Source organism: Ochotona princeps, chromosome 6 (genome assembly GCF_030435755.1).
Source record: "Ochotona princeps isolate mOchPri1 chromosome 6, mOchPri1.hap1, whole genome shotgun sequence".
NCBI lineage: Eukaryota > Metazoa > Chordata > Mammalia > Lagomorpha > Ochotonidae > Ochotona > Ochotona princeps.
In genome coordinates this window covers 8061948-8082770 of record NC_080837.1, presented here as the reverse complement: position 1 = coordinate 8082770, position 20823 = coordinate 8061948, and the positions used below count along the sequence as shown (strand labels likewise).

The 20823-nt window shown below is 50.1% G+C and overlaps 1 protein-coding gene across 2 annotated transcripts in view; it reads right to left on the bottom strand.

The window, feature by feature from the left end:
* Nucleotides 1-6347: 6347 nt before the first annotated feature.
* Nucleotides 6348-20823, bottom strand: part of EFL1 (elongation factor like GTPase 1) — a 118851-nt gene continuing 104375 nt past the window's right edge. For both annotated transcript variants that reach the window (XM_058665541.1, XM_058665540.1), the window contains exons 19-20: nt 13896-14080; nt 6348-6654 (exon numbers count right to left, since the gene is read on the bottom strand). In XM_058665541.1, the coding sequence (XP_058521524.1) occupies nt 6466-6654; nt 13896-14080 (374 nt within the window). In that variant the 3' untranslated portion in view covers nt 6348-6465. The remainder of the gene's footprint in view (nt 6655-13895; nt 14081-20823) is intronic.

Here is a 20823-nt window from a genome sequence, read left to right as displayed (position 1 = left end):
AAAATATTTGGATCAAAGATTGATATCTTAGGCAGCCAAATAGCAAATCTTAAAAAAAAAAAGGCATCACAAGCAATTTCCAAACACATGTTTTTTCAGTTGTTATTTCATGATATTGTCTTTGATCGCTAACACCGAGAGGGTAGGGTCAGAGTTGGGCTAGAACCCGGCTCTACAGAGCAAAAAACCACGGGTGGCCTCCCTGATATCCCAGTCTCCCTGGCCCCCTAGTGGATCCTTTCCAACCTGCCCTGCTACTGGCGTGGCTGTCGGATGTGCATGGGAGTTGCTGGCTGGGGCTTCTTGAAGATAACTTGCAAAGAAGGGTGTGTCAGCTGAAGGCAATATTTCTGCCCCTCTCCCCCAGAACACAGAGGACAAGTATAGGGCTGTAGTCACCAGCTGAACTCTCAAGCAAACTTGATGACCGAAGTCATGTATCTGGTGTTGATCCAAAAGATAGAAGGCACCCCATTCCCTGGTGGCCATAGGGGGCAGTGCCTTGCCACTGATGGACAGCCCTTCCAGACTCTTGAGTGACCAAGACAAGTGTCTCGCTGGAGCCTCCTGCCTGGCTTTCCATTATCAGCAGCTGAAGCAAATCCCAATGGATCAGCTCCACTGCTTCCTAAGCTATGAGTAACCCCTGAGGAAAGGTGACCTCTCTAAGCTTTGACTTCCTCTACCTGCTGGGGTGGCTGTGAGGACCAGGGGCTCATCACACAGTCACCTGCCCAGCATTCAGTCTCTTGATGCCCATGCCTTGCCCTAGACTCATGAAATCAGTAATTCTGAGGGGCTGGGGGTGAAACTGGGCAGGTGTATTTTACGAAGCTCCGTGCAGTCATTCCAACCTGCAGTCCCACCCTGATGCACTGTTCAGAAGTCCTCAGCCTGTGTCTCTTGTTGAGGATTGGGCTTGTTGGGGCTGGAGAGATGGGACAAAAACACACAATGATGGCATGACAGGTGCAGTCGGCCGACGGGAAGAGGGAGTGATCCATGGTGAGCAGCTGGTACTGGGTGGTTGGATCTGTCTCGCCCTCGGCCCTGGGGACACCGCTGGGTTCCAGGGAGAACACAAGTATCACTGGGGAGCCCCAGAAAATCCTGGGACACGGGCCCAGTGTACTGAGTCTTCACCAATAAGACACAAGAGGTAGGAGACAGAAGACTTCATTTCCCATGGCAGCAGGTGGTTGGAATGAACAGATGGGGGAGCTGTTGGGGTCTGGGGTGCAGGGGAGGCACAGCTGCCAGCTGCAGGGCAGCAAGGGAACTGTGATGCCCCATGATAGTGCCCAGTGGTGTGAATCGCTGAGTGTCTGGGAGACTCCCAAAAGCCCCTGAAAAAGCTTGGCGTGGAAGGAGCAGCTGGAAGGCTGCATTCCTAGGGCTCCAGCCCTGTGTTCCCCTGGGGCTGGAATGGGCTCCTTGCCCCAGTATCACCCACCTTTCCCAGGGGAGACACCTCGCATTCCAGCCTGCAGAACACTCCTTCTTTTCCCATGGGGCTCTGCTTTATCTCAGAACCAGATGCCTCACCGGGTCACAGTTTCTTGAATTAGAGCAAACAGATAATAAGATTTAAATCTGATGTTCAGCCTGGGTCCCAGTTGGATCCAACCTTTCTCCTTTCAAGTACATTGCTGAGTGGCCCAGAGCCCCACTTGGCAGACATACTGTTCGCTGTTCTTGCTCCCACTGGCTTGAAAAGCAGACCACCTTTTCCTGTAGCCACTTGCATTCTGTGCAGGAGCGGCAGGGGCGGAGCCCTCTCTGCTGGTCACATGATTTGGCGTGAGTTTTCTCCTTTTGGCTTTGGGAAGCTCAATCCTAAGAGAGCTATGACCTCAGGACTCCTGGAGCTACTAGAGTGAAAGCAAATGAGGGATCCAAATGTCTCTTTTTCTTCCCCAGAGATTGTTTTATTTATTTTTCTTTTATACTGTATTTCTTTATTGGAAACAGATTTAGAGAGAGTGAGAGATCTTCCACCTGTTGATTCACTCCTCAAACGGCCACAACGGCCCGAGTTTGGCCAATCCGAAGTTGGGGCATCTTCTGGGTCTCACACTTGGGTGCAGAGGCTCAAGGACTTGAGCCATCCTCTGATGCTTTCCTAGGCCATTAGCATGGATCTGGATTGAAAGTGGAGCAGCCCAGACTCCAACTGGCACCCGGATGGGATGCTGGTGCCACAGGCACAGGCTCAGCCTGCTATGCCATGACATCGGCCCCCAAATGGTGTCTTACAGTTTACCTTACATTGCAGTAGTTAGCAAACAGTTTTCAAGAAATGTCCATTGCAACCTGTACCTAGGTGGCCCTCAGCTTGCGGGGGACCCTCTGCAATCTGGTCTCAGATGGGGGCAGAGAGACTGTATTGCTCATCGGCTCCTGCACGATGCTTTCATTGTTGGGGTGAGCACCCCATTTTTGTAGAAAATATCCACTCCAGTGAGACTTCCCTGTTGCCACGTATGGCCTTCCAGGCATGTTAGGAGTGGGAGCTCGAAACCCGTGCTCCACAGCTTGCTCCAATCGACAGCATGGCCGAAGTAGAGCCAATCACGTGCTTCCAGTACGATCTGCTGTGTGCCTACAGGAAGCAGGGCACACACTGCAGGACACAGCTTTCTCAAGTGAGAGGACACAGTTAAGATCCATATGCAAATCACTACCATATTTATCAGAATGCACAGGCTGCTCCAAGAGACAGAAACAGCCCTGCAGCCTTCAGAAGAAGAAAATCTCAAGTTCAGGCAGTCCCTAGGAAGGTGACATCCTAACAGAGACAGCCAGCTTTGAAAGATAGGAGGGAGACACAGCAAAGGTGAGGGGGCAGTGAGGGGCAGCAGACATGCGCACTGGGCAGGTCTCTGATGCCAGCGGACGCTCAGCTCAGATCCATTTCAGCTGAGATGTGGGCAGGGGATTCAGCTGCAAAGTCAGGGGCAAGTCAAAAACTCACACAATGGCAGCCTAAGGTGGTCTTTCCTGATCGCTGTTTCGCTTCCCTGCACAAGCCTTTCTCTGGTGGGACCTAGCCAGGTACTAAGGAAAATAAAGTCTAGCTTTATCACACACCCCTAGCAAAGTAATATAGTAAAAGCTATTGACTCTTTCTCAAAAGCCCCTGAACTGACACTCACTGCACTGGCCTGGGTCACATGCCCATCTCCATGAGGCCCTGAGGCCCCTGCATCCCAGGGACAGGTGTCATGGGGTCAGCTCACAGACTGCACAGATTGGAGGTGGTTTCTTAAAAGGAAGGCGGGGTGCTGTCCCTTTCTGGATACTGCACAGGGACAAACCAAGAGCTGCTCGAGACAGGACAAGCCAGGATTGTGATGATACAGATAAAGACCAAAGGTGACTCATAAACACAATGTGCGCCCTCTGCACCCCATCCTTCAGTGAGGCACCTGCTACCATCTGCCTTCCGTTTCTGTGTGCTGCTGCCTTCTCTCCACTGCAGTCAGGATCCTACCAGGGTGACTGTTCAGTGACAGGGAATGTACAGTGTGAACTCCTCCAGACGCAGCCTGGAGAACCAGGTCTGATCTGTCACCACCAAGCCTTCAACCAGGCCAGGGCAGGGGCAGTTCAGCCCTGTGGGGGCTCTCTTCCCTTGTCTGGAACTCCATCATCATTTTCTTGGGTGGCTCTGGTCCATCCCTGCCCCCGTGTGGACGTCACTGTGCAGCCCCTGGCCAGAGAAGGAGGGTCACTGCTGCTCATCCAGCTCCTCTTTCTGGGTCCAGCCCAGATGGAGGCAGGGTGGCCCTTGGGACTGCAGCTGCACCACCTGCTGCATTTCCATTGTGACTTTCTCCAAGGCTTCTCGCTGGCTGCTGGCTCTTCAGAAGCGGGAGGCAGAAGGCCCCAGAAAGGCAGTGGTCCTGGAGCCAGTGTGCCAAATGAGTGAGGCGGCTGGGCTCTGGCGTGAAGGTCACCTGGGCCTGGTTGCAAGCAGGTGTGCGGTGATGGCTGTGTGTGGCTAGAAGTGGGGAGGTCAGCATTGGTGAGGAAGTCCTTAGAGTCACCAGTTTTGGGCTGTGGGCTAGAGAGTGAAGCACTGGAGGGGATTCAGGCTGGCAGCGGTATGTTGTGAGGGTTGGCTGAAGGTGTGCGTGGGGCACAGTGGGGCACAGTGCCGTTCTAATTGTCCTGGTGAGGCAGGGGAGACTGGCCCTGAGTGGGGTTCAGGCACTGGGAATGCCGGGGAGGGAAAAGAAAACACAAGTCTGACACCTAGGCTGAGCCTGGCCCTTGCAGGATAGCTAAGCACTTTTTAGTAGTGGATCCTTTGCCTACTGTAGTGAGCGACTTTTGTGGATTCACCAGGGCAGCCCAGAGGGATCCCATATGAGCGCCAGTTCATGTCCCAGCTGCTCCACTTCCCATCCAGCTCCCTGCTTGTGACCTGGGAAAGCAGTGGAGGATGGCCCAAAGCCTTGGGAGACCCAGAAGAGGTTACTGGCTTCTGGCTTCGGATTGGCACAGCTCTGGCTGTTGGGGCCACTTGGGAAGTGAAGCAGCGGATGGAAGATGTTTCTTTGTAGATCTGCCTTTCAAATAAAAACAAACTAATCTTAAAAAAAAGCCTTTTGAGTCTGTTTTACACAGCATTTTTAAAGTTCCCTTGTGTGCAAGTCCCTGACACGTGGGCCTCCTTCCTAGCTCTGCAGGACTGGCACTAATCCCGAGTCCACAAAAGGAGGGCACTGCCCCTTGACGGACAGGAACTCTGGCCCCTCAGAGAGCGAAGGGGCAGGACCCTGGATCCCTCCCTGTCCTGTGCTCTGGGGCTGGCTGGGAAAGGCTGATGTGTCGCAGGCCTGTCCCCAAAGTGGACAGCCAGCTGCCCAAGCACCTCAGTTCAGAGGCAGGCAGAGGGGGGGCCTGGCTTATGGCTCCCTCAGCCTCACCTCCCTCCCTGTCCCAGAGGGCCTGCCTGGAAACTTCTGTAAGCTTTGCTAGGTAACAACGGCCCTCATTACCACGCACACACTGGCAGCTCCGTGGCTTGCTTCCAAGGAATGCAACGGACCTAGGCTTGCCCTGGCTGTGGCACCGGGACACCGGGGGCGCTCTCTGTGGGCCGTCTCAGACAGGGGTCTCATTGACTGTCTTGTGTCAGGATGAATTTGGATGGCTGACCAGCTACCTCGCTCAGCTGCCTCTGTGTCTACCCTCCTGTCTCGTTTATCTCCCTGAGCCACCGAGAAGGCAGGCTCTGGGCCTGCACACTGGCACAGCTGGCAGGGCTCCAGAGAACTGCAGGAAGCGCGCCGACTCCCCGGGGCCAGGCGTCTCTTCACCGCTTTCACTGTAATCTGCTCATCAAGTGTGGAGGCCGACAGGACACTGGCGAGCACGTCTGGCAGGCTGATGATGCTGGCTACAGTTGCTGTAAGTTAATGCGTTAGCTTTTCCTGGGGTAGCCAAGGTTTAAGTAAAGCAGTATATGGTGTGCTCTCCTATACTAACTCAGATATCACTATTTGTTACAATGAAATGGATGGCCAGTTATCTAGTGACATTTTTCCCCAGTCTGGGTCAAGCAGACATGACCAGCTGGGCCAGGGCTCCAAGATTATAGCTAAGATGGCAACTAAGACAGAGAATGACTGAGGTTATTAAGCGAGTCCATTAAAAAAATCAAACAAACAAAAAACACCTCCAAGTTGGCTCTGATCATTTTATGTTAAAAAATCCTTTTCCATGGCTATAAGGATTATGTGTGCAACATCAAACCACAACACAATCCACTTTCTACTGAACTGCCTTTGTTCTGTAGATGGGGCCCACTCGGAATGAGGCAACCGCGGAGGCTGAAAGAAAATATTTACCCTAAAGACAACAGCCTCATGGACACACTCCAGCGAGCCTCGAGGGAAACTGCCAAGAAAATGAAAAAAGTTCACTTTTTGCGGGGAAGGGATATAATTTCCATGAGCACTGATTCTACAAGGGCCAGCGTTGAACGCTGCCCTCACTGCTTTGCCAGACATCACTGGGAGGTGGGGCAGCTCTACCAGTGCCCGGGCCTGATGAACCTGAAGGATGAGTGCCTTCTCAGTTTGGCTTCCCCAAAGGATGCCTGATGCCGTGCAGGACGGTGGTTTCTACCCAGAGATTCTCCACCGAGGCCCCACGTGTGATGTTGCGATGGCGGGGGAGAGGCTGCGAGGCCAGCGGGGCTGCCGGCAGAGGAGCAGCCTGCACAGCTGTCAGGCGACACCAAACCACCATTGCAGCATTTAGGCTAACTTCTTGCCTCGAGCCACGATCAATTTTAAACAACACACTCTGGGAAAAGTCCTCTCTGCGACATCCTCTTCCAGGTATTTATAAGGATTGGTTTTATTGAGTGGAACGCACAGGGCGCAGGTGGCAGGAGAGACCGTCCCGAGTTCAGCCCCCCGTGAGGCAGTGTGCTTCCTTCCACGGGCTCGGCTACTTGTTCTTGCTGAGCGTTCTCTGCTTTTCCGCGTGCTCCACGATCTTCTCTTCCACATACAGGCCCTTCCGCTTCCGCACCGCATTCATGTACTTCCGGGCCTGGTTCTCCGAGTCGGCCTTCTCCCCAAAGTGCAGGTACTCCTCCTCGGTGGTCGGCACCCAGAAGGGGTCACTGGGAATGATCTGATGGAGAAGGACACAGAATGTGTGCTTAGACAGAGCTGAAGCTGCAAACCCCATTTGTACAATACCCCGGGGGTCACCCCATCCTAGCCAGGGAAGTCAGGCGATAGACAATGAGGCTTTTGAAGGATGAGGGTAAACCAATGTGAAGAACCGCAGGAGCTGTGAACACATGGAAATAGATGAAACCCAACTTGCAACATCCATAGGATTCTTTGCTCACAGAGCAACTCATTCCTGCCAGCACATTCTTGATCGTTCCGCAGTGGCTGGTGAGTCGGAGCCTAGGCAGACACAAGCAGCCTTCCCTTCCTCCTTCCTCTGCCACCTAGGCTTCGTGACTATTTGAAGGTGAATAGAGGCCAGCTAGAATGCTGTGTCTGCCTAGCACTGGGATTAGTAATGAGCTGTAGACAAGACGTAAGCCAAGTCGGCACTGGAGATGAGACGTGGCCTGTCCTGTACCATCCAGCCGGCGATGGCAGCGAGTGAGCCTCTGTAAGTGTCAGGGTTGGAGCCAGAGCCCTCAGAGTGGATGAGGGGTGACTCAGCACCGCACGGGGAGGTCACATTCCTGCCAGAGATGACCTCAGGTGAATGACAAAGCACCAAACGGGGTTCTGCATCTGGCTAGGAACCAGACCCCACCATAGGAGGGCTCACACGCCATGCAGGAGAACCTCAAATAAAGGGCACAGATGGCACCCATCAAACATTAGGGCAGTCATGATGAAACAGCCTATTGGGAAGACCAAATACTGCTGCAGAGAGAGCAGGGGAATGCAAAGACAGACTTACATCCAGAAGGTATAAAAAAGCTTCACAACTCCGCAAAGAGACAGTATGCAAGCGTCGACAGCCCAGGAAGAAACCGCCCAAAGACTTGAACATCTCTCCCAAGAGATACGCAGACGGTCAACAGGCCGGTGGGAAAGGCAGGTCAAAACTACGTGGAGATGCCACTTCAGGCCCACTGGGGCTGCTGCAATAAAACCAGTTACCAAAAGGGGGCAGATCTGAAAGTTGGGGAGGATGTGAGGAAACCTGAGACCTCATATACTGTGAGGAAAAACCTGACATGGCTACAGGCACTGTGCAAAAAAAAAAAAAAAAAAATGTGGCAGTTCCCTCAAGTTAGAAACAAGATTACTATAGACTTCAATACTCTACTCATGGGGATTTACCCAAAGGGACTGCAAAGACAGACTCGATCCAATCTGCGTACACATGGGTTCATGGCAGACTGATTCACACAGCCAGAAGGTAAGAAAGCTCAAATGTCCACAGACACAGCATGCCATATTCCAGAATGGGTACATGAACAGCCACCAAAAGGCACACAACGCACTGGGACTAGCTGTCCCGGAGGGAATGTGACAGACAGCAGACCCAGCCCAGCCAACTGAAGACCAGAGGCCTTGCTTCCAAACAAGATCCTGGAGTTTCAAAAGCAGGGTCCAACACTGTGAGGGGCTCCATTGGTTCCCATAGACCTCCAGGGCACTTTTAACCCACATCAGTGTCTGTCCCCAGCGACTCCCATGGGGACCATGGCACAGTGGCCCAGGCTTCCCTCCCGTGACTATTCTGGGCAATGGCTTTGTGTTCCTGTTGATTTGCCAAAGCCACCTGCTTCACACTGCCATCTGATCTGGGTCCTGGGAGGTGCAGGTGCACTGGGCCACTTCTGGCTGGCTGTGTGCTGCCTGGGCGGAGTGAGAAAGGCCACCCGTGGGGTCGTGCAGCCTGCATGTGGCAGAAGGGTCTTCTGAGGCCACAGGTCAGGCTCACTGTCACACCAGAGAGGAAGCTGCAGCCATCTCTTGGCTGGCTCACAAATGCAAGCTGCTGGCCTGGCCTAAAGAAAAGCCTTGACAGAAAAAACTGGGAGCTCGGTTTCAGTGTTTTGCCCCATTTGTACCATGATTACGGGAGGCAGGTGAGAAACACCGCATCCAAAATAAACTTCGCCGCCGCCGTGGGAATCACTTCTTCCCAACCCTGCATGAACTCTGGGCCCCCGCCGGGGAGTGGCTGGCACCCGGGCATGGCGGGGAGCTGGGCGGTCATGGTGCTCCTTGTGGGCCGGTCATTAGCTCCTTTTGCTCCTTTTCTTCATTTTTTTCAGAGGAGGGTGGAACTTGAGAGAGAAATTATGAGATTGCTGACTTCAAAGGTTTCCTCGTGGAAAATGACTGTAATTTTATTTTCTCTATTCCTTGAAGTACTTTCTCTCAAAAGCCCTTGATTGTAAATTACATGCTATGATAGGGTACAAATGAAAGGAAAAAAAAAAAGGCGCCTTGGTGTGAGAAGCCAGATCTCAACAACTGTGTTATTTCTAAACTAATTATGGAGTAGCTGGGCACGGGGCACTGGGAGCCGCATGTGCATCAGATCCAGATAAATTAATCGTGATGTCATTTGCAAGATATCAAAGATGCAAAGTTTGGGGAACATGACAGGAAATGACAGAAGGGAGCCTCAACACTGGAGGAGAATTTTTCTGAACAGCATTTTTCCTGTCATGTTATTTACTAAAGAGACTGATTTCTTTTTTAAAGATTTATTATCTATCTATCTACTTACATTGGAAAGGTGGCTATACAGAGAGGAGGAGAGACAGAGAGGAAGTGCAGTCTGCTAGCTTACCCAAGTGGCCACAATGGCCGGAGCTGAGCCTATCTGAAGCCAGGTCCAAGAGATGGATTTTTAGTAACAAGCCATATAGTTAAGCCAGAAACTAATATACATTTTTAAAAATTACTAAGTATATAAGGTCAATTTTTTAGCATTTTTAAAAAGTCATTTCAGGGCCCGGCACGTTAGCCTAGTGGCTGAAGTCCTCACCTTGCATGCACCAGGATCCCATATAGGCACTGGTTCGTGTTCCGACTATTTCACTTCCTATCCATCTCTGAGTGTCACCTGGGAAAGCAGTCAAGGACAGCCCAAGGCCTTGGGACTTAGCACCGTGTGGGAGACCCAGAAGAGGCTCCTGACTCCTGGCTTCGGATTGGATCAGCTCCAGCCATTGTGGCCATTTGGGGAGTGAAACAGTGGATGGAAGATCTTTCTCTCTGTATGTCTGCCTCTCCAATAAAAATAAATCAAAAAAAAAAAAAAAAAAAGGCGGGAGGCTTTCAATTCCAGGAGATAAAGGAGAGTAAAAACCATCTTGGTCATCATGTAAATAAATACCACTTGCTTGGAAAAACCCTGCTGTTTTTATGCTTCCTGCCCCCTAATGCCCACTCGGCCTGCTTTCTTTTGGTAGCGGGACTGTTACACTGGCATACAGTCACCCCGGCTCAAGCGGGAAGAGGCACACTTCCTCCGTCGAGAGCCAGACAGGCAGTGGTTCTGCCACTAAAGGCCACAGGGCTTCTGTCCCAAGTACTGAGTTATGTTTGGCAAGTCTGTGAATAAATGCAACCAGGCAAGGAAGCCTGGTTTGCTGAGCCCTGACCTGGCCTCGTTGCATGGGGTTTTGTTAGGCATGGTCACAGCAACCGCTTGTGGGTACCGTGGGGAAGAGATGGGAGGAGACGTGCAGGACCAGGTTGGTGTCCTTACAGCAAAGGCCTATGTCCTGCTCCTTCCTGTCCCTGTTCCTATTGGCTCACACGTGGATGTGGCACCGGCAGGAGGAACCGTCGGAGTCTCAGCAGAGCTGAGTGAGCATACACGCAGCCAGTCCCAGGAGGCAGCCCTGCCTCTGGCTCCTGTCACAGCAGCCCGAGCTACGTCCTGACTGACACAGGGGGTTTTCAGACAGGCTGGGCAAGGCACAGGTGAAAACAAACCATCAGCTGACTTCTAAATGCTTTTGCACCCCCAACAAACTGATTTTTTCATTCCATTTTCTCCATGGACTTTTTGGAGCACCCTAGTATCATTTGCCTAGCAGGGAATAAGGGGGACTTTGTAATTTTTAAAAATAAACTTACAGAACCACTTGCAAGGACAGTCCTGTAAAATGATGAGGTTTTGGAACAAAAACCAGAATGTTTGAATTCAAACACATTCGCCCAATCACGCTGCCGTATTGGTGATTGCTCTGGTGCCTACCCTGAGTCTGCACTTAGAGACGTTGTTCTGGTGATTACCTGGGGGATCCACACCCTCTTGGTAACCCTGGGTTTTTGCCCGGTGTTGATCAAGGCCATCTTCACGAGACAAAACACTTGCCATTTGCTAAGATATTTAGGAGCAAGAGCTGCGAGTTCTGAAGGCCGTTTTTGGCAAAGGTGGTGCCAATAAACCAAGTCTGTGGCCTCTCAAGGTCATTATATGGTGGTATCTGTCCAGTTGTAAGTGTCCCTCAGCCTCCTGGCTGACGATGACAGGTCTGGTCACTAAGCCCTGTGGCAGAGGAGTCAGTATGATGTTTGCCTGTAGAAGTGCCAGGCACGGTGCCCGTTCCTCAGGTGTGGCCCACTATAACGCATCGCCTCTACTTCATACTGGCTTATGCTCAGACACAACCGCCAAGTGCCAAAAACCGAAAGTAAAAGGCTAGGATTTTAGAGGAATAAAAAATTACTATCCGGAGAATCAAGATGGCAGAATAGGGATTCTGGACTCTCTGCCATTGTCCATGCCCGCAATGATGGACATATGACTGTGTATGAGGAACTGTACTGTGGTAATAATATAGGGGAACTCGGGGGGGGGGGGAATTGGGGAGGGAATAAGGGAAATCCCAGGGCCTATGTAACTGTATCATAAAATGATAATAATAAAAAAAAAGTTTCAAAAAAAACTACTATCCAGGCCCAGCGCAGTAGTCTAGTGGCTAAAGTCCTTGCCTTGCACGCACCAGGATCCCATATGGGCACCAGTTCGTGTCCTGGCTGCTCCACTTTCCTTCCAGCTCCCTGCCTGTGGCCTGGGAAAACAATGGTGGACAGCCCAAGGCCTTGGAACCCTGTACCTGTGTGAGGGACCTGGAAGAGGTTCCGAGATACTAGCTTCAGATTGACTCAGCTCTGGCTGTTGCAGCCACTTGGGGAATGAACCAGTGGATGGAAGATCTTTCTCTCTTTATCTCCTCCTTTCTGTATATCTGCCTTTCCAATAAAAATAAATGATAATAAAAAAATAAATTACTATTCATAAGCTTGAGGCTTAATAAATAAATATTTTGGGGTTATTGTCTTCACTACAAAATAAAAGGCAACAATTGTAACTACTGACGTGAGATAATAAAAGAGCCAGACCCACTCCCAGCCCTGCAAAATGGAAGGGAAAAACTTTCCAGTAAGTGACTGCTAAAATAAAGAATTTACACTGAGAAAACAAAAACAAAAACAAAAAACAAAATCAACCTAACTCAGAACATTAACTGTGATTCTATCAAACATTAAGAATGTGGCACAGCAAGTTAAGCTGCAAGTTACAGAGCCAGCATCCCTATCAAAGTGGTCGCTGGGGTCCTGGTTCGGCCACTTTTGGTCCAGACCCTCGTTATGGCACATAAGTGGAGGATGACTCAAGCACCTGGACTCCTGCCACCCAGGGAGACCTAGATGGAGACCTGGCCCTGGCTCTGGCCTGGCCCAGCCCCAGCTCTTGCAGTCATCTGGAGAGTGAACCAGTGGATGGGAGGATCTCACTCCGTCTGTGTGCTTCTTTCCAATAAATAAGATGTTATGTAATTTGTTTAACTTCTATCAGTGCAGACAATATGAACCTATAGTTTTTCTCGAGTGTCACCATTAATTTCCTGATTCACCTCCTTCTAAACTGTATTTTAAAATGAAGCTCATTTTCAATTACTCTCATTCTCCATTCATGATCTAAATTTAAACTCTCTGGACAGACAGTTAGGACTGGCTGGGATACCCAAAGTCCACGTTGACGTGTGGGTTCAAGCCCCGGCTCTGGCTCCTGTCTCCTGCGAACACAGACCCTCCAAGACAGGTCAAGCAGCTGGACTCCTGCCACTGACCTGGGAGGGCTCTCAGCTACAGAACAAAACAAATTTGAAATCTCTGCTTAAAGTGTTCTTGAGAAAGGGACACATCACACTAAAAAGAGAAGAAAAACAGTGAGGGAAATAACAATATAGAACCTGAACCATGAGTTTTGTTAAAATACTGAGTTAAAGAAGAAACCCTGCCCATTGCATGAAGCCTGGTACAGAGCCACGCTGCCCAGAGCTGACATAAGGAATGTGGTGTGGACAGACAGTGGCAGTCACAGGCTGTGGCAGGCACTAACTCACACGTGTGACACACTGTGCCTTAGAGGCCAAAAGCACTGAGCGTGGTTCATGATTCGTTCCAGTAAGTGGCAGAAGCAACATTTGAAACCAGGATTATCTGAGTCAACGATTCTTCCACTAAACTATAAATTTCCATGGTAAGAGAAAAAAAAAAAATCACAAGATTTCCTGTAAAATAGTGACAACACAGACTCTTTTCTTTACATAACTTTCCTATATGTATCTTCTAGTTTAAAAATCCTATTCGTGACCCTCAGTTTTTTCCAGGAAACGCAGCCCATGGTGGGTACAGGTCCCACAGCCTCGCCAGCCGCCTCTTCTCCCAGGGCCCCCGGCTCAGCGGTCTGGGGTCTGCTTTCCAGGAAGGCTGGCCTGACCTCAACGCATGGTCACCTGCGGTCAGGATTCCACAACCCCCCCCCCCCCAAGCTTAAGGAACAATGTGTTACAACCCTTCTTCTCTCCTCGGAGCGCGCATTTGTTGAGTCTCCTTTTATGATTATAGATACAGCTCATCTTTCTACCTTCCTTTGTCTATGCTGACAATGAAGTGTTTGGCTGAGCACTTTACACCCCTAAACCTGGAAAGCCACAGAAACCCTGCCTCTTTACACATGGGGCAGGAGGAACAGGAAACGTGGGGGGTTCCATGTAGAGCTCCTCCTTGCAAGGGGCACAACTGCTCCCCTCCATGCAGTTCCATTTTCTCAAGAGCTGTTGGCTCTCTTGTACAAATACCTGAATTCAAACTTTACTGGGAGAAAACCCGGCTTACGTGTTGTGCATCTGTCTACATCTTACACTAAACACAGAGGGAGGGCAAATGTGTGCAAGCCACGCATGATCTCAGGCCCAGCCAACCCACATGAGAAAAGCCGCCTGCCATCCTCTGCCGTCCATGTTGGCAGGTGGGGCCGGGGGCAGGCAAGTGGCCTGCTGTCAGCAGTGCCGGGGCCTCTCTGGCAGGGAGAGCGTCGAGAGAGGTGGAGGAAGGGCTGGGGCGGGGACGTACCTCCCAGTGGCTGAACACCAGCTGCGGACTGGCCAGGCCGCTCGTCCTCTTCCGGATTTCATCAGCAAAGCCGAAGCTTTCAGCCACGGGCAGCACGGCCTTGATGATGAACATGTCCGTCCCCTCCTTCATCTCTTCCTGAAGCACTCGGCCTTCTCTCTTCGACAGGACGGCGTAGACCCGGCCTGCAAAGCCATACATTTGCTAAATTCATTGCCTGGTCCCGTAACTTCAGCCACACAAAAGACATGACCACTTCTGCATCACCTCCTGTAATGATTCAATGTCACTGATGATTCTGGTTTGCAAACACAGGGGAATTTTTCGACAGTATTTCTTTATTGGAGAGTAGAGAGAGGGAGAATGTGTGTGAGATAAATCGATCGATAAACTGATAGGAGGAATGTAAAAGCAAATCAGGGCTGTGAGTGGGAGGAAGCTGGGACAGCCAGCACGTACTCACGAAAGCTTCCTCCTTCATCCACCACATGAACAGCAATTGCAATCACAGGAATCGCCCGTGCACGCATTATCCTCCAAATTCCACACTGCAGACAAGCAGGGGCTGAGGTAGCCTCTGAGGTTACACTGCATCCTGCACTCCTGCCTCCTAAGAGTCTGGTATGCATGCACACACCCACTCACTTACCTTTACACACACACACACACACACACACACACACGCAGGGTGTGTTTATATATATATACATGATATATATTGAACTAATAACTGAAGACACAGGGTAAAATGACCTCAATCTCCAAGCCTTTTTTCTCCCCTGATGGTGGTTATTAAGGACAAAAGGAAAACAAATAGCTGAAAACCCAAGATCCTGGAAGGGTCTGAGAAATTAAAACAAGGACTAGCTGCTGGCTGAAGAGGTTCAGGCTGCCTGTTAAGCTAGCACGTCTTGTTGGCACCAGTTCCTGTCTCGCCGGCTCCACTTCCCATCCAGCTCCCTGCTAAGGACCTGCCAAAAGCAGTGGAAGATGAGCTGGTGTGTTTGGGCCCCCGTTTACTCATGTGGGGGACCCAGATAAAGCCTCTGGCGTTGGCCTGGCTCAGCCCTGGCCTTTGCAGCCATCTGGGGAGTAAAGGTTGAAAGCTTTCTCCCCCGATCCAATCACCCTATAAACTAATGGGCCTTCATCATCTTCAGGTTTAGCTTAAAAACAAGCCAAGTTGGGGGCAGGCATAAGGTTTAAGATGCTACTTGCAATGCCTGCATCCTCTATTTGGAATGTGTGGGCTCAAATCCCAGCTCTGTGCTAAATTTCAAATTCCTGCTGCTGTGCACTCCGCCAGGCAGCAGACAATGGCTCACGTGGTTGGGTCCTGCCACCCAGAAGAGAGAGATCTGGATGGAATTCCAGGCTCCTGGCTTTGTGCTGGTTCTCCGTTGGCTGTTGGAAGCTTTTGGTGTGTTAACAATCAGATAGGAGACCTCTCATTTCAAACAATTAAAAACAAATAGTAAAAGCTCTATGAGTGATCAAGGTGACACTTTGACCCCAAGTAGCTAGTCACTAACTATACTTTCTCTCCCCCGGTCCCATCGGGCACAGTCAGAGAGCTGAGGAGAGGAAGAGGGAAATACAGCCAGAGCTGCAGAACAGTACCCACTACGGATTTATTCCCCAAATGCCTGCAAAGCCATGAGGGGCCGGGCGAACTGGGAGCCAGGGACTCCATGCAGGGCTCCCACGTGAGTGATGGAGCCCAAGCCTTCGCAGGGGCGGTCAGCAGGGAGCTGCGACTGAACAGGCACGCCGCCGTGGACGCCGGCCTTCGAGGCAGCTGAGGCCACTGTTCCATCAGCTTCCGCTTCCTCACCGTGCATTTTCTTTAGAATGGAGGCTTTCCTGCTTGTCCTGAACTCCCCCAAATGCTGACATGAAATTTCATAATCATTGTCATACTCCCAACCTGAGAGTGCCCTCTTCTCAAGCCTCGCTCTCCTGGTATCACCCCTCTGCTGGTGCTCTCCTACCGCATGCCCCTCCACACTCTCGTGGCCTCGTGAGCGTCGCTCCAACGTGTGCCTCAGTATCTCCGGCAGGTCTGACTCTGGGGAGATGCTTGCGGTCTTCACACCTTCTCCCCGGGGAATCACCTCCTTTATTATTTCATGGTTAGAGCTGATTTTCTGTGCCAGACCTCTCACTCGACCTCCATTCCCACATTTGCCATTCACTCCAGGAACACGCCACCTCCTGCAGGAGGCAATGTCACTCTCACAATGCCAGCAGTTGCCCTTGTCATTCATATTACAGTTGCCACAGTGCTTACAGGGGAAATGAAGGGTCAACACATTCTATTCCGATAGCAGTTCACGCCGCTGGCAAACACTGTCTTTGGATAGAACCAACAGCCAGCTAATTCTTGGTCTGCAAGTCTATTTCTCACAAGTGGCTAATTGTAAAGTCATGGTTTTATCATATGGGACAAGTTTAATCTCTCTGCCACAAATCAGCCAAATTTAAGCTATTCAAAGACAGTTACTTCTTTTTTCTTTTCTAGGCCAATGTTTGGGAGGATACACACTGTATTTCCCATTCTGTTCCCTTTTCTACTTGAACTAATGCAACTTATGTACGTTCCTCTTAGTAGGTGATGACCAGAAATGAATACTTCAAAAAAAAAAAAAAAAACCTCTGCAAACAGTGGAATAACCGTTAATCTTTATGGCAGGAAAAAGAAAAGAAAAGAAACCTGACTACTTAGCTCATAGGTGTGACCTTGACTAGGCTACCTTATTGTCAGAAAAGTTACAAGGAAATAAACAGAAAACAAGAGTGGCAGGATGAAGGAGCTGACTATGGTTGCATAGGCCGGCAGCTCCTCCCATTCACGGACCATCCCAATAGCCTTGGGTCAATAACTGTAGCTGAAAATGAATATAATTAATCATGTGATGTTGAGCCAATTTTAAGTCCACTAAAGCAATATCTGAAAACTAGGGCACGGTGATGGATCACCAGACAAAGGAAAACACGGTAATGAACGCTTCGACGCACCCTTGGCTCTCGCGACAGGTACGCCCAATGCTGGGATCCACTGAGACTTTCTCTCTAAACTCGCTGCTACTATCACTGGGCAATTAATCAGCCAGCTCAACGAGGATCCCTGTGGCTCCGCAGATACCAGGTAACCCACACTTCATTTTTTCCACCACATACATTTCTTATCAACTTTTTAAAGACCTCTCCTAATAGGAGTTTCAGAAATGTTTTGCACCAAAATAAATGCACCTTGGATTACTTCTCCGCCAATTTTCTGAAGTAGCTCTGAACTCGTGGTCACTCATTTGTTCACTTAAAGATGCCCGAGTGCCCTGCCACACATAAGGGACCAGAGAAGAGGACTTGTTAGGGAAAAAGACAGCAACAGAAAGGTCAATAAGTTCTGAGTGGAGTTCAGTTCTCGACCACACTACAGGGCCTGAACCTGCACTTCAGGCTGACTGGCAGTCAGTCGCACACTCTATCAGCCCCTGGGACTGTCACAACCTAGGGTGCAGGGAGCACAGACCCTGTGCACTGTGCCGAGGGTAAACCAGGACCGCCTGCAGTCACCCATGTGTGGGCTTTCTATTCTGACTTCACAATCTCTTCAATCGCAAATCCACACTCTCAGTCCGCTGCTGCTTCCAAGTCCTCTTCGTCATTCAAGGCCCATGAAGAGACAGCTTGATGTGCCAGTGTCTTCTCTAATGTCAAGTTCAAAACAAGCTCCTCCCCATTTGGGCTCCACTGAACCATGTCTGTTCCTTTATGGTGTTACAGATTCTGCTCCACAAGAGTGAGCAAGTTGTAGATTCTACAAAATTTTTAAACTCATTTCAAAAGCATGGAGACAGAGTTTCGACCTACTGGCTCGCTCCTCAAATGTCTGTTTCAGCTGAGATGGGTCAAGCCACCGATAGAGCTGAGAACTTAGGCCGACTTTCCCATAGGGGTAACAGGAACCCAAGTATTTGAAACATAACCCGCTGCCTTCAAGGGTGTGCATCAGCAGGGAACTGGAATTGAACCCAGGCGCCCCATAGGAGATGTAGGTATGGTGACCAGCATTTTACACACTGCACTAAACACCCACTCCTCTACAACCTTCTTAGCTGGAGGTCAGGCAGCCAAAGGTATGCTATTGTCTTCCTTAGAACTTAGGAAAGCAGCAGCTATTCACAATAATGTTTTTTCCAACAGGTGAAGAAAAACAAAAACCAGGGAACAATGTGAATTTCCACTTTATGGATGACAGGCACGTAAACTCTAAAACGTCAGCTTAACATGCAGAATTTCAAATGAACACTACAAATTTAAAGAAGCCCGACTGAGGTATGCTTATCAAATAAGTAGGGACAGGTCTCTGTCCCAACAGTTGAGACACTGGTTAGGGCACCTGGAGCTCACGGTACCTGGGCCTGAGTCCCAGTTGCAGTTCCTGACTCCAGCTTCTTGCTTGGGCAGACTGTGCACTTGACTTTGCCCAAAAGGTTGAGAAGTGACCAGGCGGGCTCCGGACGCCGTGGGCACGGCTCAGGTTGCAGGCTTGCTGCCACTCACGTACAGCCCCGGGCTGAGTTTGCATTCTCCCATCTTCGGCTCCCAGGCTAGTGCAAGCATTCTGGGTAACGACCCAGTGGATGGAAACTCCTTCTCTCAGATACACAAATAATTAACGAAATTTAAAAGACAAAAATAAGAAAATGCAGGCTCATCTGGCAATATTTAAAACTCAAATAAATTAACTCTAAAGCAAAATAGCGAATCACTTTTGCTATAAGGTGACAGCTTTGCAAAATGTATTATGGACAGGGCAGCAAAAAGAAAATGGAAAATGAGATGGAAAGGAAAGCTTCCCATGGAGGGACATTTTTCTCCCATCTTAAGATTTCTATTGATGGGCCCGGCGGCGTGGCCTAGTGGCTAAAGTTCTCGCCTTGAAAGCCCCGGGATCCCATATGGGCGCCGGTTCTAATCCCGGCAGCTCCACTTCCCATCCAGCTCCCTGCTTGTGGCCTGGGAAAGCAGTCGAGGACGGCCCAATGCACTGGGACACTGCACCCGCGTGGGAGACCCGGAAGAGGTTCCAGGTTCCCGGCTTCGGATTGGCGCGCATTGGCCCGTTGCGGCTCACTTGGGGAGTGAATCATCGGACGGAAGATCTTCCTCTCTGTCTCTCCTCCTCTCTGTATATCTGGCTGTAATAAAATGAATAAATCTTTAAAAAAAAAAAGATTTCTATTGTTGTTGATAACTGTGGAATAACTTCAATTACAAACACGGGGCACTTCTTCTAAACTAGGTCACACTAACCTCCTCCCTTTTGTCGCTGAGATAGTAAAATATTAAATCAAGCAAGCATAGTTGACCGGACACAGCTGTTCTTCCAGCATACAGGAGATAAAGTGTGCTGTGGAAACGAGGCGGGTGGGGGCAGCAGGTCAAAGTTCCCTTCACTTCTTTGAGCAAGAAAAGCACACCCAAGTCAGGAGCCAGGTGGACAGCTCCCTGGACGCCAGGGATCCCTGTCACCCAAGATCCCCTCTCCAACACCGAGAACACATGCAGCAGAGGAGATGTTTCCTCCCAGCAACAAGACTTCATTCAAACCAGCCCAGCAGGGGAGAAATCCTGACCACATGTAGAAAGAGCTTCTTGGTAAGGCACTGGGTGTGGTAGTCAGTTGGTCTCAGGGAAATTTAAGGGTGGAGACAATGAAACAGAAACCTCTATCAGCCAAGCCACAGTTGCCACAAAGAAGGTAAACAAGGAAAGTTGCACAGGGGGTGGGGGGCCTGCACCTGACAAGGCAAGGGAAAGTGATGCTCCAGAGAGAAGAAAAGGGTAGACTTCCCTGAGGGCCTGGGGAGGCACTGCTCCCCACAAAGTGACTGCAGGGAGTACACAGACCAGGGAAGGCTGGCCAGCAAGCAGACCAGACGACAGGGTGAGAGATCACATTCTGAAAGACTGTCCTCGCCTGGCCTGGTCCCACGTGGGGGCCAGGTGACAATTTCCTAAGAGAAATGAGACAGTGGACACAGAATGGTGACTCAGCAGGGTAACTGACCAGTCTGCGGGGAGATTCCATCGGATCAATACCCACAGCTGCTCTGGCTTCAGGGGATGATGGGCTGAAGATTCATTTTCTCAGAAAAGAAAGGACAGATGCCACTTGAAATGGATAATGCAGGGGTGATGGCAATTTGGGGAGGATATCTGTATTCCCATTATTTGGGGAAGAAATATATGTTTCCATTCTCTTGAGAAAAGGCAGGGCACAGACCTCCATGGTCCTTACACTTTAGGAAACATAATTTCAGATGTAAAAGAGAAAGAAAAAAAATACTTAAAAAATCACAGACAACTCGATGTGAGATAACAAGACGAACTCCTCTGGGGAGTAAGGATCTAAAAGGCACCCATCACAGGCAATCTCAATGAAGGGAGGAGGAGGAGAGATTGTCCTTTTACCTCTACTACAGGAGAACCTGCACCGTGGACGGAAGAGGGAACCGAGTGAGGACGGGTCAGGAAGTGCAAGCGAGCAGAGCTTTCAAGAACACAACCCTTAAAGACAACACAAAGGCCTTGACCGCTACTTCCCAGCTAAGGAGATGTGTTCACCTATCTGTATAATGTTAACAGAGGGCAACAAGAGCCTGGGCTCCCAGCATCCATTCTCTTCAGTCAGGCCAACAGTACATGCACTGGACAGCAGGTGGAATTAGACGTTCGAGACGTGCAAGATGCTGAGCAGCACATGAGAAAGTACCTGGCTTTCTTAACTGAATTCAAGGCCCGAGAAACACGAGGGGCTCTCACAGTTCTTTAGGCCCTTTTGAGAAATCACTGACAGTAAGGTAGGGGTCAAATGCAGGTTAAAAAACAGACAACCTCTTCAGGGAAAAAAATGCTGAAC